We start from the raw sequence: 24,058 nt of genomic DNA, 5'->3' as shown, positions 1-24,058 counted from the left end.
TGAAATACCATGTGTTTTATTCTCTTTATTTCAGATATTCATAATAAAATCACTGAGATGTGATGGGTATGTGTTGTTAAAATGTCATACAGTATTATTACAACCATAACCACCATACTGACACAAAAAATAAAGCATTATTCATTAAGACACTCAAAAACAAACTGTACACGTGATACAAAATAGGCATTTACAATGTGAAATGTGAAAACAATAAAAAAGTACATAGCTTAGGTTTAACAAACAACAGACACAGAACTATCAAATAATACAAACTGTCCAGCACTATGCCCCCTTAAGCCCACAACTCTCACCCAGCACACATATGAGTTAATGTACAGTCGACAAAAGTCAACATTAAACATAGGCGTAAGTGTCACCTTTGTATCATATATATCTGCAATGTGACCAAGATCATATTTTCTCTCTCTGTATCTTACATTTTTTTTTATTTCTTGATTTCTTATTCTGATGAAAATAAATGAAAGAGAGTTTTCCTGCTATTTACAAGCTTGTGGATGTTTTGAGGAATGACAATGACAAATCAAATCAAGTAAACAATATTAATTTACTCCACACAGTCATTAATAACTGGTTAGCAAGTTAGAAAAGCATACAGCAAAGTTACATCCCCAAAGCATTTAGGCCACTTAAAAAAAAAATAAAAAATTTGTTCTCAGCTAAGCAGGGAGCTGTCTCATAAAGCTAGCTTAATTGTATTCTAGGCAAGCAATTGATGAACAAACTTCTGTATCTCAGCATCAGCACATGAACCTTATATGTGCCTTTCTGGGAAACATACAGTAAAAGGAACGGCAGGGATTCTGTGTTGTGTGGTGGTCTTGAAATAAATAAGTAAGTAAATACAAAAATTCTCAAGGGGATTCTTACAATTGTTGCATGATCAATTACGCATTATCTCTCTGCATGTAGAGTGGGTGGATGATCTATTCTACAATGAACTGGGTACAACGTGTGGGTCAGTCCTGGTTAATTCCTTTTTTTCTGAATGTTTAGAGCGTACATGAAAATTACACAATGATAAAAGACCTTAATATACACACTTTAAAAACACTCAGTTCAGCATTAATGTGTGTGATTATGTTAAAAGGAACTATACACTGTGCTGTGTCTGTGCACATATCTAGCATCATCTCCATACTGACAAAATGTGTTGTGCACTATATAATAAGTGATTCTTTACAGGATCATTTATATACAGAAATAAATAGGTTCCTGTAATGCTAAATAAAGATTAATAGTGTTTACTGACAAAAAGGGGAAGCAGTGGGATCAAAAGTCTTGAACACATCTTTAAGTGTCCTGTCTTCTGCCTCCTCCTCTGGATCGTCCTGTTTTGGTTCTTCCTCCGTGGCCTTCTCCTGCTCCTTCTTTTCCTCTGCCTCTTCTTGAGCTCCTGTAGAGCCCTGTCCGCAAAGTTTGGCCTGCCTGGGGTCAGTGTACTGGGGTCGGATCAGCCCGGCTAGTGTCTGGATGGGGAGATTATGAACTGCGGGGGGTTTGACAGGTGAGGAAGGAGGCACTGTGGGTGAACTGAAAGGTGGAGGCTGAGCTGAGGCTACGTCTGTGCTTTTGGCTTCTTCAAAAGAGCCACTTCGTTGGATTGGTGAGAGTGACGGTGGCGGAGTATTGTCTTTCTTATCTGGGTGTTTCAGAATCCCCACCTTTTTAGGAGGCTCCGCTTGCTCCTTCTGAGCCTGCTCAGTTTGATTACGAGGATCGTAAAGACTGATGCCCCCAAGGATTGTTGTGGGACTCTCTAGCCCTCCACCAGAGGAGGCCAGACGAGGCGCATACGGTGGCAGCCTCTCAGGCTCTGGCTTGGCTCGAGCAGCTTGAAGTGAGGAGCTAGCACTGGCCTTCTGTAGCCTGGGGTCCACAACTCCTCCCCCAGGGGAGGGCTCTTTCTGACCCAGTAGCTTAGAGTCCAGACTTCCTGTACGCTTGAGTCTGGGGTCCAGAGTCTTTGGCTGACGTGGATCTGCAGGTCTTTCGGTGGAGGATCGAGACTCTAGAGATCCAGTGGGCAATCGACTCATACGTTCCTTCAAACGTGCAGCAGCCAGTCTGGGGTCAGTCGGTGGAGGGCTGGAGACAGGGGGGTGGTCAGGCAGACTTGTTCGGTTCATCTGAGCATCTGCAATTAGGGGTGGAAGGGGCAGGTTGATGGAGTGTTCCTGTTTGGGCACAAGGGAAGGGATGAGGTCCTCAGGGGCCCACACCACTGTCTGTGCAAAGGTTGGCCGCTGGAGCAGAATGTCCACCCGTATGTGGCTAAACTGCTTTAACTGGCAACGAGGGTCCCGCAGCATCACACCTGGGCTGGCATCAAGAGGAATGAGAACAGCTTTGTCCCTAAGCTCTCTCTCTCCTTCCTCATCCTCGTCACCTGTAGGAGGCTTCTGAGGGTGGCTCTGCTGGCGATAGGAACTTGGCTCCATTGGTCTCATCTTCCTGGGGTCTCTGCAGATCCGTGGGTCTGCAGCTCCATCTGACTCCTTTTTCATTTCTGGGGGTCGCTGTCGAGGGTCCGCCTTCACACGGGGGTCACTGGGCGGGGCCCTCTCCTTCACAAGCCGAGGGTCACCCATTGCTGGAGGCGCCGGGGATGCTTGGGGGGGCTTGGACTGAGACTGCTGCATCTCATTTTGCTTCTTAAGAGATTTAAGGATGGAGGAAACACAGCTCCCATCCTCCTCATCGCTAGAGTACCAGTTTGTAGTTTCATCTGCAATTAAAAAAAAAAATTTAATTAAATCATATTTAAATGTTTATTTCTCTCAGAGCACATTTGTAAATATGTGTATCAACTATATGGATGTCCTTCCTGGGTAATACAGGTCTTTTTAATTCAGTCTGCGCTCCTTTTCTGAGGGGGTTTTGGGTTTTACTGGGTTTTATTTGACCTTATTAATTCAGCAAACCTGCTTCTTGTCCCTGGGCACTTACCTCTGTTTGCATTGTTATCATCCTGGCCCTCTGCGCTGTGTGGCTCATTCCCCTGTGAATGTGAGTCTTGTTGTTGCTGCTGCTGCTGTGTCAGGTGTATGAAGATGGCTTTCTGGACTGCTGGTGGTAAAGACTGCATCTGTGACTCTGAACCCATCTGCTGCTGGAGGTTCTGTATGAAGGCCAGACTAGGATCTACCACATTGAAAATAAAACAAAAGGACACAATTTTCAGCAACAGTTTAAAATGTAATTCACATATTGCATCACCATATTAATATTAAACACTGACCACCTTGTTGACCCATGGTCTGGTTTTTGACGAAGTTGCTGAAGAAATCTACGGGGTTCTGACCCAATGACGGAAAAGGGAAGAGACTTTGCAACATCTGCAGATCTGGTATAGGGGGAAATGGAGGCCTCTGCATATTGGGGTTGATATTAGGTCGGTTTCCAAGGAAGGGTGGGGGCTGACCAGAAGGGACTGGTGGCTGCATTGGAAATCCGTGTGGTGGGTGTTGTCCTGGGGGGTTCTGTGGTATGGGCGGTCCAGTCGGGTGACACATGGGAAGAGGTGATCCAGGGGGAGGAATAGGAGGAGCCGAGGGACCTGAAGGCACCATACTTCCACTCTGCGGGTCCTCCGAGCCTCCACTAAACTGAGTGGTGCCTTCACCTTGATTCTGGGAGTAGTTGGATCCACTGAAAAACAACATGCACAGTTAGGTTGAGGATGAGCTCTTAACACCCTTTAAGAGTTTGCTTACAGATTATTTTGGTTACCTCAGACCGATTTTTTGTGCCAAGTCTACAGTAGGTTGAACCTTGATTTCAAACAGGGAGGGGATCTTCTTCCCTGCTTGGCCAGGGTCTGTCGGACTGCTCTGACCAGGAGTGGGCAGCAACCCCACCCCAGGAGGAGGCTTTGGAAGTGGGGCAATGCCTTGCTTTCTCAGATCCTCCAGCTCCAATTCGTCCTCACGGGCGTTCTCCTCTTCAGTGTTAATTATCTGATAAACAAGTCAAAAAACAAAAATAAGACAATTATTATCTGACCATTAGATGAGAAACAGGTGTTACAAATCACACTTCTTTCTGTCTTACCTTATCAAGCAATTCTTTGGTCACATCGTTCAAAGCCTCGTGGGAGAATTTGCAGTTGTCCCCTTGATAACATTTGGCGCCAGTATGAAAGAACTTGCACGGGTATTCATGTGCAATCATAGGTTAAGGAACAGGACTAATTAAAAGGTATAATGAGATTTCAGATAATTATGCGTTTACACAAACAGGATTAAAAACACTGTTGTTAGTGAAGGATATTGTGCATGTAAATGCAATTATCTCCTTTACTGCAGTATCCTTGGAGGTAAAATTTACAAAGCTCCCTTTTCTTATCTGGCACGACGAGCTCATGTTCAAACTTGCACTGCTCCCCCTTGTATATAAAAAAAAATCTTTCAGGTAGGAAAGCGATTTTCTTTTTCAGAATTTCCAGTGTAAATCAATGTATATTGTTAAAAGAAGCAAAATACAATTAGTGCTACTATACCTTGATGCATCGACCCTCCAGGAAATACTTGCAGATGTATCGACCGTTGTGTTCAACTGTGTGCTGATTGATAAACTCTTTGCTCATGATTGGCCGTTTCTTCTGAAAACCGGAAGAATTTTTTCCCTCCTGTGAAACAAAATAAAAATCTACCTGTTTTTCACACACATTTATTGGTCAGTTTTTAAAAAAAAGCATATTAGACTGATGCAGACACTAAAAATATACAGTATATTAGCTTGATTCCCCATGACTAATACAATACTAATGTAATTATTAGTGGCTCAGGCGGTAGAGCGGGTTGTTCATTAATCGGTTGGCGGTTCAATCAACCTGGCTCATCCAGTCCTACGTTGAGTCCTTGGGCAAGACACTGAACATGCAGGTCAGCACCTTGCATGGCAGCTCCGCCACCATCAGTGTGTCAGTGTGTGTGTGTGTGCGTGTGTGTGTGTGAATGGGTGATGACATGACAATTATAGAATTTGTCGGTTAAGGTAAAAAAGCACTATATAAGGAAGGTAATATATAATACTTAATTTTCAGGGCCCTAATTACCGGCGCCATGTCTTCCATGCCCTGGTCCCCTCCTCGACCTCGTCCACGTCCTCCCCAGGGTTTGCCCTTCAGCTTCTTGTTCTTGTTGAGCATCCCACGTCCTCTTCCTGGTCCACTCCCTCTGCCCCTTCCTCGCTGCCCAACTGAAAATGACATTTTGGAAGAAGTGATGCTGTTATTGTTGTGCATTACATTTACTAACTGTGTTATCTCTTTGATTATGTCTCTTCCTATCACATTCAAACTTGTCTCATTCACAGTAAATACTACAGAAATTAATTACTAAAGGAATCAATTTGAAAAGCATCCATACACTGCTGTTGTTTCATTCCCCTCATGTTTCCTCTCTTCATCTGGTCTTTAGCATGGCGTCCCTTTCCCCGACTCAGGGAAGTTGAATCTTTTGACTGCGGATACTCGGACACGTCATCTTCGTAATCATCTTCCTCTTCGTCATAGTCATACTTGTCATCACTGTAGTCACTGTATTTTTCAAACTCATTGCTCTTGTGCGGCGGGGACTTGCCATGGCCTCCCTTTGAATCCCATCCGTGCTGGTAAGTCAACAGTTAAAAAGAAAAATGTCAAACAATAACACTTGAATAATATATGAATGAATATTAATCTTCAGCATGCCAGCAGTGGGGAAGTCACCTGGGAGGACTGGCCATCAGACTCGCGGTTGGATCCTTGACTCTTGCGGTTTTTGGGCCTTTCTGGTCGGTCGAAGTCAGAGTCATAACTGTCAGAGCTGGAGCTGCTGGAAGGGGAATGGTGCTGAGGAGGGGGCAGAGGGAACAAAGGAAAAACACAGCTTTAAAGTGAATTTTGAATTAGTCCCAGCAGTTCACATTCAAGGCTTAACTGCAGTAGCAGTAAGAGAGATAGTACGTTATAACAAAAAGTATGCTAGCATCTTACTTTTGGCCTGTCACGCCTTCTCCTTTTAGACCTCCTCTTCTCTCTGGTCTTTTTGTATCGTTTCCTGGAGTGCCTGTGTGTCTTTTCTTCCTTGTCTTTCTCTTTAGCTTTTTCTTTCCCCTTGTCCTTCTCTTTGTCTTCATTCACCTCTGTAGCCTCTTTGTTTTCCTCTTCAATGCCAATGCCTTCATCATCTATTTCCCCATCTTCCAGTTCACCATCCTCTCTAAAACAAAAAAGAGGAAAACAGTCAGTATAACTGTAAGGGTTTATATACCGTATTTTGTCAGTTTGGAAATCATGAGCAAAACATCAGATGAACAAATAATCCAGAATCGCCTCCTGTGATTATTTAATAAGAAACAAAAATTAAATGATACTGAAAGTGTATTCCTGTCATTTGGAGCAAAGTAGCAAATATCATGTCAGACAGTTTCCAGTTTGCCTTAAGCCTTTCCTGCACTAGAAATATTCTATCAATAATTCAAGGCTAAGTCTTGATTTCCTGTGAAGCAATGAGCTATTTTATGAAAACCAAATTAAATTCCTCTCATTTCTAGAAGCAGTGTTATTCTGTTTCTTTATAAAATGACAGCCTGGAGTCAGAGACGAGTTAAGTATGATTTAGGCCCACATATGTTGCCAAGTCAAAAAATCTTATTGACAAAGGTCTACTATTAAAGTGAATTTAAAGTAAACTATTCTTATGGAAATAGCAAAATGGCATAGGTTTTGAGTGAACATCAACAAAAGCGATCTGGCTAAAAGGCCTGAGCACTCCTGCAGGAACTCTCCGAAGGAATAATATATGGATCTGTAATTAAAATATTGTCCATTACTGGCCACAGGAATAGAGTGAAGTTGAAAGACACTAACATCTTTAACTGTTATGGTCTGTAACTATGATTTTGTAAGAATGTGGGGCTTTCTTTCTATTAGTTGACTGCAGCACTGATGACTCCAGTGTGTCTGCAGAGGAGCTGTTACTGAAACATGACTGAGCTGGTAACCAGATGAGTACTTCACATAGGCTCCATGCTGCTTTGATAATCATAATTCATAGTCATGTTTCTGAAGGGGATGGTATGGGTAAATTTTGTTGGTTATAACACTAAAGCATGGCACCTGCACCAGCTGTAATTCAAATATTTTAAATTGGAATTAACATATGCTGTATTATAACAGCCAGAGCAAGTACTTCATGTACAAGTACATCTTAAAAAGTTTGTTGTTCAAGTGAATCCATTTCCTATCAAAGTGTGACAATGGTACTGTATATGGCAACCTGTCAGTGTTCATATTCTTTTCATAGCAGTTTTGTCAGCTGCTTTAAAAAATATAGTGCAGGTAAAAGCATGAAACAAAAACACCATGAAATAGGAAAGAATGGCCTCCCACTTATCCAGGCCTGTTTTCACAAACACCAGCTACCTCTTCCTCTGACACCAGTGCAGATCAGACCCACCACATCTAAAGCTACAATCATACTACTTCACTTTTAACCCAGTTCAAGCAACAGAGACCTTAAGATCCAATATGACAAACTTGCCAACCTAAATACGCTGCTGATTAGGAAAAACTGACCCCTTTCATATATTCACATTTGTCCGTCACCATGTACCTCACCGAAGACTGATAACAAATAAATACTAGCATGGCGGTTAAAACACTGTTTATGAGGATGGCATACTCAAACATCTCAGCATAACTACTCAATATATATAGGAAAATATAATTTCCAGTGATACCATAATTACAGTAAATCCACATGGTGCAATAAAACCACAATCTTGCTACTGAGCACTTACAGTCCCTTCTGGAGTTCAACATTATTTTTCTGATCCATTTTACTCAACTTAAAGCAGTGGTATAACCAGGTAAAGAAGAAAACACGACGCCCAGAGTGAGGTATAGAAAGTGTAAAACAGGGACAGACACACCTTCAACAGCTGAGACTACACCAGCTTTTGCTCTGACCAAACATCAAACCAGCTGTGTCTTCTTCCTGGCTTATGTTACGCAGTGAAATCACCTGGTAAAATCTTTGGTTTTTACACCGGCAAAGGTCTTGGCCCTCAATTATTCACGTGGTCTGGCCGCCCTGTTCAGGACTAGAGACCAATCACAAGGACACAGGCTTGGCCTAAACCCAGCAGAAGCACATAATCTCAACCCTGCGTGAACCCTGTCTCAGCAGTACGGCCAGGTGCCCGTTAGGGGGAGTAACACTACGAGGATGGGCGTGGCATCATGGTTATTTGCATAGTGTCCTGCAGATGGAAACAATGAAACCATGACTCCATCCCAGTACCACAACAACACAAACGATGAGGTCTGCTATCTTGCATGGAAATGATCATGAGTCTTATCGACACGGTGATGTGAAATCTAGTTTGGACAGCGTTATTCAGTTGCACCAAAGAGGCATGCAAAGATTTTTGAGGGGGGAAACCGTGGATTCATGGTTAAAAAAAGAAGAGAGAAAACAGTAACACAAGCATGTAGACCCACAGCACCATAACGCACAGATGAGCGTATTAAGAATTGCATAAGAATGTTACTCGACCTTTCATCCCCTGCAAGCTCAGAGTCTGTCATGTTTTTGTCAAGAACAGGGGCTGGGGGACTGGAAACAAGGCTCACAGAAGCCATTGGAAAACGGATCTGCCTCCCTTCTCCCCGGTAACGTTACAAGAGTGAATTAACTCAGTCACTCAAGGAGACGTTGGGTTGTGAGAGATGCTGGAAGATTTCAGACTGGAAAAAACTCACGGTGTTACATGTCTCGACAGAGACAGTAAACAGACACTCTCCTCTTTCATATCAATGACGTTTTAACTCTGTGAGCACAGCTTGATACCCCGCTTTGCTAATGTCCCGTCGGTTGACAGCTGCCATGGTGAAATAGAGGAGACGGAGGGAGAAACAGAGAGAAATGTAACCATGTTCGTTGATTTCTGCATCTTCATAGGCTTTCTCAACAGGGACTTCATCTCAAAATGGCTTCTGAGTTCTGCTGCAGCACATTCCTGGATTATGTATTCCTCCACGTATATATAGTCCTATGCGGATCTATCTAACTTGGAGACAACAAATCCGCACCAGCTATTGGCCAGACAGCGCACAAGTAAAGAGAGCTGCGATCCTGATTGGTTCAAAGCAATGTCAGTTATTTCCAACATCTGCAACAATGAAGTGTTTACGACGCTCAGTTGTGTCCTTTGTCAACGTTTTTACTTACGTTGTATATTATGTATTACGCAGTTATAACGACCCGAGGTTCGCTTATTTTAAAGGCAAACCCGCTGAATTGTTTTTATCGTTGTATCTTAGTAGTAGTATTAATAGTATTTCTGTCCTTGTTTTTTTTTTTTTTTTTTACGCTCACGGGCTCACAAGCGCACGCATTACGCGCACGACCGCTGGATCCCTCGACGCGCTGTTGTGTTCCTGTCAGTGGCCAACAGGTGTAGCTCCGACTCTACAAATCAAAGCCTGAAAGAATTCTCCCCGTTTGTTCAACGGAAACATCTAGCCATAAGCAAAATGCATGCCCGGTGGTGTGTAAAAGACTAATGTGCTCAAAGTACTTGCTGTTCTTTATAGTCTACAGAACATTGCAGCCTCAACAGTGAACAAGTGGCTATACAGTCTATGTCTATTACTCAATATTAAGAAGAAAATAACTAATTCATTAATTAAGTGCTACTCAGTCAGAGATACGGCTTAACGACTTGCTTCATACTTACATGAAAGAGGAAAGCCTTATTATGCCTTATTCATTTGACTTTGTAACAAAACGGACACAATTATTTTCCCGGTTAACGGTCGGGTAAGCAAACATAATTTAGGTCATAGCCTATTACACTGGCACACTTTGACATATATAGCTGACTGTATAGGCCTGTTGAGTGAAACTTTTCTTGTCAGCCACAGAGATATAGGCCTATGTTAAGAGAAAAAAAACGTACAAATGTTTGGAAGTATCTCGGTGGGAGGGATTCTTGCTGCAGGAAACCTAGGCGGCGTGCAGAGCTTAGAGGCGAAACTTTCCGTGAGCGCACATAAAGAGACTGGAGCGTGTAAGCCTCAGACACCTGATGCGCATCGTCCAAACGCTTCAGAACAAGGGAACGGATCTCCGCAAGAGATAGTTGTTTTGGGGGGATTTTATCGAAACACCATAAAACAGACGCTTTCTAAATCTTGGATAACTTCAACAGAAATTCTTAACTAAATTAACTGAAACTGTAATTGCCTACTTTATTATTACTGGACTTTCAGAGATGGCACTGTCTTTTCAACGCAGGTGTTTGCTTTTGCTGTGTTTGGCTGCTATCCAGAGTGGTCATGCTGCCGTTCAGGTAAGACCAATTTACTGTACATTGGTTTATGCAACAACAACATAGTTGTCCAAGGAGATCTGTCGCAGACAAACTGGCTCAATAAACCTAGTTACAAAATCAGACCAATAGTAATTCATTTTAATATCGTAATCCTATTATCCATCAAAAGTAACCTCGACAGATAATACAATTGTTTTTTTGTTTGTTTTACCACTTTGTCCAGCTTCCATCTATTGTGATAGTTTGTCATTTTGAGTTTTGGGTTTGTGATACCGTTTCCACAGCAGAAATTACATCCTACTTTTTGCATTTTCCCCAAAAGTCACTGTAGCATCTGGATATGAGTCCGCTCATGTCTTGTCAGCTGGTGGCATTTCCCCTTTGCCTGGGGCAGGCAGAAGCTGCAGAGCCCTGTCTAAGTACTGCACAGGTCCTAACTATGTGCACAATGAATTTAAATGTTATTGTACAAAGCCTACTAAATACCAGAGCAGGAATTTAAGGTATGCTGCACAGAGAAATTGTTCCAATGAGCATGTGATTAATAAACCCTCCAGAAAGGATTAGAGGCACTTTCCCAGAGTAACCCTGTAATGGCTTGACAAGCTTTCTCCCTCAAGTAACTGCTAGTGCCCCCCATGCTATTTTGAGTCTGTCCATTCAGGAACATCCAATGAGCATGTGCCTTCCTACCGCCATGCAAAATATACAGAGGAACAGCATTGTGGACTAAGGTCCCACTGACATCTGCCAGACAGCTTTTGTCCAGCTGTGTCTGACACTGGAGTTGTGGTAGTAAGTGAACAGGGGTGAGGGAGAGAAGAAGAAAGATGGTAGACATAGGATATCTCACATGACTGAGTGCAATGAGGCCCAATTGAAATAGTGGAAAGCAAAAATAGTTTTAAGTCAAAGAAATCATGGTGAGTTACCATGCAAGTAAAAACATCTCACTATTAGGTCTAGTCAGTGTTACATTATGCATTTTAAAACAAATGAAAACTCCTTGTAACCGTAACGACCATGTGCCCACCAATAAGATGGATTTAGTTTCAATTACATCATGCTCCACAGCTGCACTTTAATGTTTATTCACTGCTCATGTTTTATATTTTATGACCATTAAACTGAGATGACCTTTATTGCTGCACTCGTTTTCTTGTCATTGCATTTAGAAATGTTTTGCCCAGACTCTTTTTTTTTTTTTTTTTTTAACTCTTAAAGTGCTCATGCTTTATTCACAGACGTGCATGGATAAGCACCAGGTGGTTGGGGTGCTTCGTCAAATGGAGAAGTTTCTGAAAGGCCAGGAGATGCGGTTTACAGAGGGTCTCAGGATCATGAAGTCAAAGCTGGCGACGCTTCAGAACTCTGTCTCCAAGTTACCTCAAGCAGACCAGTCAGCTGGTGAGTGATAACACAAACACCACCATCACCCTAGTCTCATATTCGTCTTCATGATCATCATCTTGGTCATCTTTATTGGCCTCTTTCATGGCAGACAGTTTAACTTGTCATAGTAGGAAAAGTACAGTTGTGGTTGGAGCTATGCAGGGATGTACATAATGTCACCGTAACATTACATATATGCTTTCCTGACAAGGCAAAAACTGAAATTATTATATTCTGTCAGATCAATCATTTTACAATAAACTGGGTTATAGAAACTGGCAAGATATCAATATAAGCATGCATCCAATTGCTCAGGTAAATAAAGTAATTAATGCGTGTTGTTTTTGTAGATCTTACTACCTACAGTTTGTTTAAAAGCTATCACTGAAGCATGAATTTATACATAATTCTACTATTCTCTGCTTCTTTGACAATTTTTCATGTATATTGTTGGTAAAGATAATTAACCAACCTTGCAAAAATCATGGAAAGGTATAAATGTAATACATATTTAACGTCCTCTCCACGACCACATTTTAAGTCACTGAATCTCATTGAAAAATGTACTGAACTTAATTCAACCTGTTTAAGCCATCTCTACCATTCGGTGTAGGTATGTTGTGCTAAAAAACTCCACTAGTTGTCACTGTTTCTTTAAGCAGCATGACTTTGGGGGCGGCTGTGGCTCAGGAGGTAGAGCGGGTTGGCCTTTAATCGGAAGGTCGGCGGTTCCAAGTGTCCTTGGGCAAGATACTGAACCCCGAATTGCCCCTGGCGGCTATTCCGCCAGTGTATGAGTGAGTGTATGAGTGAGTGTGAATGTTAGTTTCCGTTTGAGCACTTAGGCTCAGTGTATGAATGTGTGTGACTGGTGAATGCAGATGTAGTGTAAAAGCGCTTTGAGTGGTCGAAAAGACTAGAAAAGCTATACAAATACGGAGCATTTACATTTTCAGATACCCTCCTTACAGGAAGTTAAAATCGTCAAAATCACTGCAGACATGAAGAGTCTTTTTGGTGGAAATTTCAAAGGTTAGGATATTTTTTTGACATATTATAGTTCCAGAGGAATTACTTAACAGAATTATGTAACTTGATGCAAAAAAAATAATATACCTATACCAAAATAATAATAAAAAGATAATAAATGTACAGTTTTTATGGAATAAAAAACTTAAAAACAAATAAATATCTTGAAAACCAACTATCTAGACAAAATAGACATGTGTTGGTATTCACATTACTAGCATTATAAGAGTACATGGTTTGTAAGATTTGAGTGATTTCTCTTTTCTGTTTCACAAATAATAGATGGACACTAAAACATTTTATGGTGCAAGGTCACAGAATTTTCCAGCCCTTATACCAGAAAATCCTCAAGACTCTGCCATTAATCTGAGTGATGTGATGTGATGATAACAAGCAGATAGAGCCTCCTGATCATCAATATATCAGAACATACCAATCTGTACTCTGCGCAGGAGTTGGGGGATCCGATCAAAACTAACATTTTAATACCAACAAACTTTAGAAAACATCATATAAAATGCTAAGTTGTTGCAGAAATAAATCTGTTTTACAGTCAACAGCAGAGAAGGCGACTTCAGCACTTCATCCCTTATTGCGTATCTAGGGTTTACAGTAGAGTTCATATCAAACTGTATGCACTACACAGTAGCTTCATTGATTATTGAACAACAGCAATACACTAAATTAAGTAAATACTGTTTTTTGCAGTGATCTAGACATTAATAAGTTGTCTCAGTATCTAAGTCTGTCTAAAAGGTTGAGAGTACATACAGATGTGTTCTTCTGAAATACTCAAAGAACAGAAATACTATGTTGGTAATATTCAAAATGTTCAATAATCAAGTTACTGTGTAGTGCTGTTTTGTATGAACTCCACTATAAACCCTGTCTTCACAATTAGGGATGAAGTGCTGAAGTTGCCTTCTCCGCTGTTAACTGTCATTTTATATGATGTTTTCGAACGTTTGTTGGTATTAAAATGCATATTTAAGTATTACCATGAAGAGCCATCTCAACCGTTTGGTAGAGCAGTATATCAGAAAAACTATTGGGTCTGTTTCCATTACTTTTTTCTTGGTGAGGACTTTAAATGGTTAAAAAGTTAAAAAGAAGTCTTCCAAGTTTACAATTAAATACAATTCATTAAGTTGATTTAAAGTTGATTCATTTATCTGGTAGATGATTATTAGATACCTTTTGGTGAGTAACTGTATGAAAATGATTTAATAGCCATACAATCTTTAGGTTTATGCTGTAAATTCATCATACCTGAAGAGAGGCTGCTAAAAATACAGAATAGTTGTCTCCACTGATCATTTAAACACACAGTATATGGTTAAACTGTAAGTAATTTATATGATGACTATTTTCACAGAAAGAGGAGGATTTTAATTTGAAATCCATGCTGTATAAAGTTTCACATGATGTGACTGAGGTTTTGTTCAGTAATTTGGTGAATGATTGTCCAGATAAAGGCAATAGAAGATTCCAACGTATCAAATTTACAACATTTTAGGAAAAGCTAAAAAAAAAAGAAGTCAAACAGGCTTCTTTTTTTTTTTTTAGCTTTTTTTTCCATCAATCAGTGATAATAGAGAGCCAGGTATGGCTTCTTCTATTATGGGATTATTCATCCAAAAGTGCGTGGTCATCTCAATTACAGAGTTGGGTACTTGACAGGGGAAATGGATTTGTGAAATTGTGTTGTTTGGCAGCAGACACTGAGGCCACTTTGTTAGTGATCGACCAGTGCAGTCTATAACTCTGTGGAGAGTACTTGACAAGACAGGAAGAAGCTGATATTTTACATTTACAGCAATAAAGGCTTAATAGCAACAGAAGTGCAAGTGCACTATATATATATATATATATATATACACGCACATATACACGCACTTATGTAAGTTGTTAATTTTATTATCCAATTAATGTTGTGCAGCATCCCCTTTAATTCACTAGGTTTACATTACGCATAGATAGCCTGTGCTGTAGTAAATGTTTTCCTATATACTTTACATGTAAAAACCACATCAACACAGTTATCTTTACATATCCGTGACATTAAGTTCAAACTTAAAAACACAAACTAGTCAGAAAAAGACTTTCATTATACTACAAACATCATTGCATCAGCGTACAACATTGGCCATGCAAGATTGACATTATACTGAAAGAATGGGAAACATTTTCTTACAATCGCTCTAGCTGGATGAACCATACTTTTCTCATAAAAGCCAAATGTTTATCCATTCACAATTTTATGTAATGAAATTATGCTATATACTGTAATATGCAAGCATGAAACTTTCCAGAGTATGCCACATGGGATAACATTTGGCATCTACAACATCTAGTATAATTCTAACTCAAAAAAATGGCCAGTCCTGTGGTAGTTGCTTCTAAATGAGGCATTTCAACCGTCTTTTCCCATGAAGGCCCTGCTCTACCCTGTGACACGTGTATTTCCCCAGGCAGAGAATGCCAGAGGATGTCAGGAGGCTTACTCCACATGTGACCAGCCTTCCTCTCATGCTCTCTGTCTCTCTCCCACAGCTCCCACCACCTGCCCTTCTCTGGAAGCTCCTGCTCATGGAACCAAGTTTGGCTCAAAGTATTTTGTAGGACACGAGGTCCATTTCACTTGTTCCCAGGGCTACCATCTTGTCGGTTCTGCCACACGTGTATGCCGGGACAACGGCACCTGGACTGGCATCAGTGCCATCTGTAAAGGTGAGCCTCACTGGGAGTGTATAGTTTGTTGAGCAAGATACAACAATTCCAGGACTATAACCTGACACAAATCCTCATTTTTGACCATGTGTGAGACGAGTGTTACATTTTATTCAGGAAAGAAATGCAGGTTCACTTCAGCTACGATGGGTTTTCATCACAGGAGTAGGAGCCCCATGGCTTTCTTCACGTTCAAACACACATCCATTACCACCTATGTTTGATTTAGTGGAATGTTTTGGGACAGGAATGCTATGTCTGTGCATTTATTCACTGTTTATTCACCCACCCACTTAAGGTGACCCTGGCCCAGCAGTGTCTGAATGCCAGGTTGAAAGAAGTAGCAGCCCAGAGGCCAAACCAAGCTCCTCACTCACACACACACACACACACACACACACACACACACACACACACAGATAACAGGCAAAGAAAAGAGCCATTCTTTAGAGTGGCTGGAGCTTCTCAGCATACTGAATGAACCCCTCGTTAAAATGGCATTAAATGCGTCTGAACACAGAAAAACACCTGTACTGCATTCCACTGTGGGGTGCCTTACCCTCCAGGTCTGCTCCTCATGAACAACAGTGGTGGGGTTACTGTAAGATTAACCCCTCCTCCCCTCTTGCTCATGTTTCCCTGGATCTTTGACAGCAGTCCCACTGGACGGGGTTAGGTCCAGACATACCCACACCATGGTCTGATAGCACAGAAGTATGCTAAGCATGCTATTGATAGCCGCTTCAGCCGGCGCTGGTGGCGCTCTTCCAGACATTCCAAGTGGCACACTCAGTTGAACATGTGCATACGTTTATTGACATTCATGGCTAAAACAACATGAGACGGCTCGACCCTGCACAGTATTATTCTTGTTCATGTTTTTCAGCCCAGAGTTAGAGGTCTAAATTTAGTCATGATTAAAAAGCAGTAGTGACAGAGAAACTTTAAAGTTAAGAGGAGTTTAAAAATATCTATCAGAGTGAAGTGGGCCTTTTCATGTTATGGCCCTGTGGTGGCCCCCGGGGAAGCCAAATAAACATTAAAGGGATTGGTGGTCATCCAGTATACTGTGGCCTCAGCGCTGGAGCTGAGAGCAGAGGCTGCTTCATAATTTGAACATCTGCATAACTCTCAGAGCTGACTACAGTAAAAAAAGATCATAAGGCATAATGTACTAATTGTCCACGTATGTCATGTTTTTGAGAGACAGAACATGTTTTAGAGCAGATTACCAATCAGTGTCATCCTGCTGTCTGTTGTTGTCAACAGCATGCATTTTATAGTATTTCTGTATCGAGTGACAGTACATGTTGTACAGGTTTATCATCTTTTTGGTCACTGTAATTATTAATTCATCTTTATGCCACAAATAATACAAAACTTAACATTTGTGGGTTAATTAAAGGTACGAGTATTTTACCCAGATCCTTTTGCATCACAGTATTTGCCATTCCTGACGCTGCTGTACTCTTGCTCAAAGTCAAAGGAATTTATAGTAATACCAATATGCACATAGTCACATGAAGACCATAGAAAGATGTGTAAAGAAGTACGGTTAAAGTTTGCATGAGAAACACGAGTTGAAGTGCTGTAGGCCCTGAAAATGTTTATAGGAACTTATTGAGAAGGTTCTGACAGCAAAGAACTGTGCAACTGTTTGTTTTGTCTTCAGATCTTTAAAAAAGGACAAAGGCATGTATGCCTTTATTCCTACGTATTTCATAATGCTTAAAAGATATGAGTAAAACATTCAACACAACTCCTGACTTTTATTGAATTACACTTTAATAGCAATTCCCATTAGATTTTATCAAGATAAATAATACGTTTCCACAAATAGAATTAATAAAAGGGAATCACTGACTCACTGTTGACACGATGTGCCCATAATGACAGTACCAGTTTCCCATTCGTAAGTATCAGTTGTCAAACTTGGTGGACACTCATTTCTGTTCTGTTGGTGAACGGGAGACGAGAATGACTTACAGAGGCTCTTTTTCTGTATTAAGTGTCACATTTGTCTGTTTTTTATTGAAAGCTCCCCCAGATTCTGTCTGTAATTCAAATTTTTTTCACACTCAACAAAGTGTTTCAAACAGGTCCTATTCATACCATCTCTTTACCTTGTGCTGTTTGATAAATAGAGCTGCAGATGATTTCGAACTTCCTTAGTGTCTATTTTATTCTGAAACCTGTAACAAACACCTAGTCTTCTTTATTTTATTAAGGTTGACAGAAGCACACTGATAGCACACTGTTTAGATATCTCTGAATAAACTGATCACCACTGTACACAGCGTCATTTATAGACAAGAATTTTCAGCCTAAGGCAAATATTATAAGGAATCACAGGGTTTGGATTGAAAGTTATTGGAGACTGCTGAAGAAGCTACGCATTTCTCAACAAGTTGACTACAGTGATCATGTTCTCCTACACCCACAGATGTAAGTGAGTGTGCAAGTAATCCTTGCCAAAATGGAGGTACCTGTGTGGAAGGTGTTAACCAGTACAAATGCACCTGCCCCCAGAACTGGAGTGGCTCTCACTGCCAGCACCAAACCCAGACAGGTCAGTACCACAAAATGAATGTCTGAGACTCCTTGTTTTGCTTGTATTTGCCAGTTTGAGATCAACTACTGTACATGTTTACAATGTGTTCATCACAGGTCTCCAACTTTCATATTTTTTCCCCTAACACAGCCCCACCTGAGTGGAGTGTTATGAATGATCCAGCCTTCAGCCGGAGACCTCGCTGTGCCCAAGTGAACCGAGCACAACACTGCAGCTGTGATGCAGGCTTTCACATGAGTGGCACCTCTGACAACAGTATCTGTCAGGGTGAGCTGTAATTTGGTGTCACTTTAATTGATTCCAATGGGGAAATTCTCCTTGTGATGCTCAAGGTCAGCTTGGTGGTGTTGGCGCAGTGGATAAGATACATGCCATTGATGTGGTAGACACAGGTTCAGTTCCCCACTGTGACATACCAATGTGTCCCTGAGCAAGACACCTAACACCCTAGTTGCTCCAGAGGTGTGTGACCTCTGACATATATAACACTTTTAAGTCACTTTGGATAAAAGCTTTAGCTAAATGAATAAATGTTATGTAGCTACAGAACAGTTCCCTTGAGCTGGCGTCCTGCTCAATGACATCCCAGAGGTGCAAATAGCAGATGTTATAGGGACTTCACTGTTGAAAAGATCCCACAATACCGGAATTGTTTGTTCCTCTAGTTATTCATATGGTTACAAATGAGAGTCATTTGTGCAGCCAGTCTGTGACAAACAAAATAATCCTCTTGAGAGGTCACAAGCTGATTTTCATCCATTTAGGTCACAGTTCCGTTGCTTTTAAGATGTAGTTGGTTGAGTAACATTTTGAAATGAGAGTTTTAATGTTGTTGCTCCATATGTGTTAATGTTCAAGATGCTCAATGGCAAAACTGAGGGAACTAAATACTTATGGCAACCTGAGAGAGAGGAAAAAACAACATACGTGAGTTCCTCAGAGTGTGTTGAAAACTGTATCATTACCTGTATCCCAAACATCTCCTATCTCCTCGTTAATTTTACATGCTCAATGGCCTGTCCTGGTCATGTGATGCATGTTTAAGGCAGAGACGTACATGCATTTCTTTGTTTTGTTTCTTGACAGATGTAAATGAGTGTGAAGTCTACCGGCTGGACCAAGGAGGGAAGCTGTGCATCCACGAGTGTGTGAATGTCCCAGGCTCGTACCACTGCTCTTGCCCCAGCGGCTACAAGTTGCTCCCAGATGGGCGGAGCTGTGAGGGTGAGTGACAAGAGGGAACAGAGGACAAAGACTCATTCACAGGGCGCTGGCTGCAAATGTGGCCGGGTATGTAGCTCCAGAGTGGAATACCTGTGATTTAGAAAGATGAGGAGCCTTTAGCAGCGGAGGTTTTAGTTTCTGCAGAAGTGTCTGTCAGACCACTTTCATTTGCACCCTTGAAGCTTAAAATGCTTGCCAGTGGAATGAATGACCTCACCCTTTCCCAGCAGAAGGGATCTTTAGGACATGAGGCGTTTGTGGGAGACTAAACTAAAAATCCAAATAAACAATCACAGCACAGCACCCCCTGCTCAGACTGCGGTAACCAGGAAGCAGGGAGTCAGTCTGGCAAGTCTCCCTCCCCGCTCCTCATTCTTACATGCCTCTGCTGTTTTGTCTTCCAGATGTGGACGAATGTTTAAGCCAGCAGCACAACTGTAGCCGAGGGACAACTTGTATCAACACAGGGGGAGGCTTTCAGTGTGTCAACCCAGAGTGTCCCCGTTCTCATGGCAACATCAGCTACGTCAAGACATCTTCCTTGTAAGTGGACACACCCCAGTGTGACCAGTTTGTTTTCTTTGTCATTTGTTTTGTGAGTGAAAAGATGCTGAAAAGAATAAACCAGGATCACATATTCCACATTTCAGAAGGAAATTGTCATTAGCTTTTAAATGGCCATCTGCATACTAAAGCATCTGAAACTGATGATCGCTGTGTTCAGGTGAGCCAGCAATCCATGCCACTGAGCCAGCACGCACAATAAGAGGTCAAAATACACATACACGATCTGCAGTGAGAGAGGTCTGTCATTGGAGAAGTGCAGTTGAGCAAGATGTTATAGCCTCAGAGCTCTCTAGCTAAACTAAATAAGGGAAATTCATATTTCATTCAACTTGGGACTTATTTTAGCAGTTTTGGCCATCATCGCTAATGGTGGAAATAAAATCACCATGGTAACTGCTGAGATCTGGCAACGTTGCACTAACGACCACGTTAAACTCTTTGGAAGACAAATTGAAGGATGAAACCATTACTATAACCGACTCACCTCCTGGTTCAACTTTGATCTGCTGTACTTGCTGTAGTTGTGCGTTCACAGTATTCCTGTGTCATGAGACATTTTGGGTGGACTCAGTTTCAGCTTCACCTTCAAATAAAGTCGGTTAGAAAATCTATCTAAACTACTGACTGTTTAAAACCTCTGATCGTCTCACTGATCGAGATTAATTTTCCTATCAGACTTTGCTGTAGTGATTGCCCGGTGTTCCCAGATCTTAATTGAGTGAGTACAATGTTATCATAACCAAGAGAAATGATGAGGATAAATATAAGAGTTGTGGTTCTAGCTATTTCACAGTGACGCAAATTGTTCTTGACAAAGAAAATGAATGCTCAGCAGAACTGCACTTTTTTCTCCTTTAAAACGACGTAGAACGTCCTGGCCAAATGTTTGGAGACATTACAACTTCCATCTCCACATTTGCCAGTCATCAGCAAGCTGCATCATTTATTTGTATGAAAGAAAGCTCTGTCTGCCGCTATTGAACCATCAATGTGGTGAAATACTGCTCCATTGCCAGCAAAGGGGCTGGATAAAACAATAGAGAACGCATGGAATTGAGTAAGACTGTAGCCTTGTTCCCATCTCACACTACATAACAATGATAAGGAGGTAGTGCATTCACAATTGATTGACTGATTGATTGATTTATATATTTATTTCAAACATGTTAAAAAGAAAAAACAAACAATGCCTTGTTTAAAATAAGCATACATTCAAAATAACACTAAAAAAACAACAAAAAACATTTAGCAACCATACATACAAATTATGATTGCCAATAAAAGAAAACTTCTATTTACATGTTTGAAAGTGCTTGATCAGATTGTTATTACAGTTGTCTGACAACATATTGGAAAGGACCCTACAGAGATATATGTTTTTTTGAAGAGGAAGATCCTTTTTGTTTAACCAGAAGCAATCATCAATGCCACCAGACTCCCTTGACAACAAACATGTTATCTTTTTGGTTTACCGCTGCCATGATTGGTTAGTTTGTGTTATTGTGTGAATTTTGTGTTACCCTTTAAAATGCAAAGATCCCACAATAACACAAAGAAACAAAAACACAGTCACATAAGACTAGCAACTCCCGCGTTCTGCATTCTGTTTTTATCAAAGCAGTCTGGTGGCTTTGATGAGAGTGATATAGTGACTGTGTCTCTTAAACAAAAAGGATCTCAGGATTTTAGAGCACACCGGTGATGGGAATTTATATGCAGGCAAAAATGTCAGCCACTTGCTTCCTTGTTGTTTCAACATGTAACTACTGACAACAACACAGTCACAGCTTGCTATTCTTCAGGGCACTTGACCTCATGTGTACTGTATGTGTGTCACTTCTCTTTAGTCACAATGAAACAGTTATGAGCACTTTCCCACGGGGATAGATTAATGACGTAATTTTCTCGTTCCATTTTCTCAGCATTAAAATGGCCGCATTACGTGACAACTGTCAAACACACAGAAAATGGAAAACATTTGCCCTTTGTCCTGTAATGCCACGTGCTTAATGTTTGCTACATTTCTGTCCTGCAGTCAGTGTGAGAGAAACCCCTGCCCCATGGACAGCCGCTCCTGCCACCTGGCTCCAAAGACCGTGTCCTTCCACTACCTGTCTCTGCCCTCCAACCTGCAGACTCCTGCCACGCTTTTCCGTATGGCAACGGCCACCGCCCCAGGGCGCACGGGGCCAGACAGCCTGCGCTTCGGGATAGTGGGCGGAAACCCCCGAGGCATCTTTGTCATGCAACGTTCAGACAGACAGACTGGTGAGCTGATCCTGGTCCAGCCGCTGCGCGGACCGCAGGAGATCAGCATTGATGTGGACATGTCTGAGTATAGCGACCGCACATTTCAGGCCAAGCATGTGGCCAGCGTCCACATTATCATTTCACCTTACAACTTCTGAGAGCAAGCTTGCAAAGGAGGAAGGCTAGAGACGGAGAGGTGAAGGAGGACCAAGGAAGAGTGTGTAATGGGCACTGAGTTTACTGATACTGGTTTTTTTTCAGCCCCTATCAGAAAGTCAGTTGTCTGAGTAGCCAAACACAGAGCAGCATTTGTTCAGTGGCCAAATTACCAAAAGAGTGAGAGTGACAAGCCAATATTTAACAGTTACATTATGAATAACAATATATGGCAAAACACATCATAGATGCTTCTTTAAGTAATTCTTTAAGTTTAAGTCAGTTTGAGCTTTGACTGGTGATGTTTGAATGAGTGTGTTTGAATGCATGAAAACTAGCTAAGCAAAGTCATAATGGTTGGTTGGGAGAGATTGGTAACTGTTTTTTGTCGTTGCTGTTGCTTGATGTCTGTATTTTATGTCCATTATAGATGATGTCTGTGTAGCTCAGGGTCAGGCCCCGGGGCTGTTGCACTGCCTCGCTTTATTGATGATCCCTATAAGACATTACGACATTAGTGCTCCCATGGCTCTAATTTATTGGAAATATTGTTGCTGGTTTTTACATTGTAACATATTGTACGCCACATGTTTATCTTCCATCATATACTGTATATTTGTTTTGTTTTTCTACCAGCTTGCCTTGTTTAAGGTACAATTCATTATACTTTTTAGAAGATGCAGTACTGTACCTGTGCATATCAGCTCTATTACTCATATTCTGTATGTAACGCAGATCTAGTCTCATTATATTCTAAATCAAAGATGATTTAGCAAGCTTGCCAATTCACTTCACAATTTATATGGAATTTTAATTGTCTCCACATAACTGAAATAAAGTCAGTCCAACATTTCAGTATTTCTTAGAACTACCTCACTTGATGCTGAACAGAGTGCTATTAAATGCCGTTGTGGCAGTGCTTGTTTTCTTTCTGCATCCATTATGAGTGAATTATAATGAGCGAAACTCAATCCAAAGCATAGCTGATAAATGAACGCTGGATGGCTATAAAACGTTCTGTGACTGAATGGATGAAAGGTTAGAGAGGAAGAATGTGTGTTTTATAATATAACCCTGGGGCAGCAGTTCACAGACAATACAAGTCAAAGCAGCATTTCCAACATGTCTGGGAAACAAAAGGAGTTTGACAGCATTTCTATTTGACTTTAACACACAGAACAATAACTTTCACATTTTAAAAAACATATCTCAGTGTGTCTATTTGTTAGAGAAAGGAGAGACTAAAGGTCACCGCATGTGTTCGATTACTTTCTTCACATCTCCATCCAGGGGTTTTCATTGCAATAAAAGGGGCCAGAAGAGCTGCATGCTTCCAGGAGGAAGAGTGGTTGGTGAGAATCAGAACACATGCCCCGACAGTACACACGGCTCTCAAAAAGACAACGTGCATTAATGGCAGGAGTAACTTCGTTCAGAAATCATACCAGGAGCTATCACATTGCAAGCCTTTGTTTTAGGCTTGTGTTCAGGCTGTTTGATCTTCACATAATTCGTCCATTCTGAGGCAAGAGGATATTGCCAGAGACAATTGGAGAGCATTGAGCTACATAATACAAGCCATTTGCTGGAGAGTAATGATGAAAAATTTACAGTAAGGGCCTACAGGCAAAGCCAGCACAGAGTGTGGTTTAAAGTGACGTATCGGTCACAAACTAGTGGGCTCCTTTAGTAAATGATGGGAACCGATTTGGAAAAAGAAACGCATGGCAATAAAACACTTTTGAACAGAGCTGAAGTATTTTTTGTTTCATATTATGATACCAGGCTGCA

The 24,058-nt window shown here is 41.2% G+C and overlaps 2 protein-coding genes across 3 annotated transcripts; one reads left to right on the top strand and one right to left on the bottom strand.

Annotated features, from left to right (window-relative positions):
* Positions 1 to 10: 10 nt before the first annotated feature.
* LOC119917083 (zinc finger CCCH domain-containing protein 6) lies at positions 11 to 9,113 on the bottom strand. 2 transcript variants are annotated; one of them, XM_038737187.1, is made up of 12 exons: positions 8,568 to 9,113; positions 6,002 to 6,227; positions 5,735 to 5,857; positions 5,394 to 5,634; positions 5,081 to 5,223; positions 4,523 to 4,651; positions 4,294 to 4,408; positions 4,075 to 4,184; positions 3,754 to 3,980; positions 3,263 to 3,672; positions 2,971 to 3,165; positions 11 to 2,749 (listed from the first exon to the last, which is right to left on the bottom strand). In XM_038737187.1, the coding sequence occupies exons 1-12, from the start codon at positions 8,651 to 8,653 to the stop codon at positions 1,266 to 1,268; spliced, it is 3,489 nt and encodes a 1,162-aa protein (XP_038593115.1). In that variant the 5' UTR covers positions 8,654 to 9,113; the 3' UTR covers positions 11 to 1,265. The 2 variants fall into 2 exon arrangements, with proteins under 2 accessions (XP_038593115.1, XP_038593116.1); XM_038737188.1 differs by having other exon boundaries at positions 3,266 to 3,672; positions 8,568 to 9,112.
* Positions 9,114 to 9,249: 136 nt separating this feature from the next.
* On the top strand, positions 9,250 to 23,122 carry LOC119917098 (fibulin-7). The gene is made up of 8 exons (XM_038737217.1): positions 9,250 to 10,365; positions 11,592 to 11,754; positions 15,322 to 15,498; positions 17,942 to 18,067; positions 18,200 to 18,337; positions 19,157 to 19,294; positions 19,699 to 19,837; positions 21,897 to 23,122. Exons 1-8 carry the CDS (start codon positions 10,288 to 10,290, stop codon positions 22,267 to 22,269), a joined length of 1,332 nt encoding a protein of 443 aa, XP_038593145.1. The 5' UTR covers positions 9,250 to 10,287; the 3' UTR covers positions 22,270 to 23,122.
* Positions 23,123 to 24,058: the final 936 nt, after the last annotated feature.

The sequence above is a fragment of the Micropterus salmoides genome, unplaced genomic scaffold, assembly GCF_014851395.1.
Source record: "Micropterus salmoides isolate LMB-PRFRI ecotype aquatic unplaced genomic scaffold, ASM1485139v1 Ms_hic_scaffold_22, whole genome shotgun sequence".
NCBI lineage: Eukaryota > Metazoa > Chordata > Actinopteri > Centrarchiformes > Centrarchidae > Micropterus > Micropterus salmoides.
The sequence above is the reverse complement of the archived record's forward strand: the minus strand, read 5'-3'. Positions and strand labels throughout refer to the sequence as shown.

What these genes read in the sequence shown, in the direction of transcription:
- LOC119917083 (XM_038737187.1), bottom strand. Translation starts at nt 8,653, where the DNA reads ATGGCTTCTGTGAGCCTTGTTTCCAGTCCCCCAGCCCCTGTTCTTGAC. An exon ending in GAGCTTGCAGGGGATGAAAG is followed by an intron (nt 6,228 to 8,567) that starts GTCGAGTAACAT and finishes TTTTTGTTTTAG; the next exon opens with AGAGGATGGTGAACTGGAAG. An exon ending in TGGAGGGTCGATGCATCAAG is followed by an intron (nt 4,409 to 4,522) that starts GTATAGTAGCAC and finishes TTTATATACAAG; the next exon opens with GGGGAGCAGTGCAAGTTTGA.
- LOC119917098 (XM_038737217.1), top strand. Translation starts at nt 10,288, where the DNA reads ATGGCACTGTCTTTTCAACGCAGGTGTTTGCTTTTGCTGTGTTTGGCT. An exon ending in CCAGCACCAAACCCAGACAG is followed by an intron (nt 18,068 to 18,199) that starts GTCAGTACCACA and finishes CCCCTAACACAG; the next exon opens with CCCCACCTGAGTGGAGTGTT. An exon ending in TGACAACAGTATCTGTCAGG is followed by an intron (nt 18,338 to 19,156) that starts GTGAGCTGTAAT and finishes GTTTCTTGACAG; the next exon opens with ATGTAAATGAGTGTGAAGTC.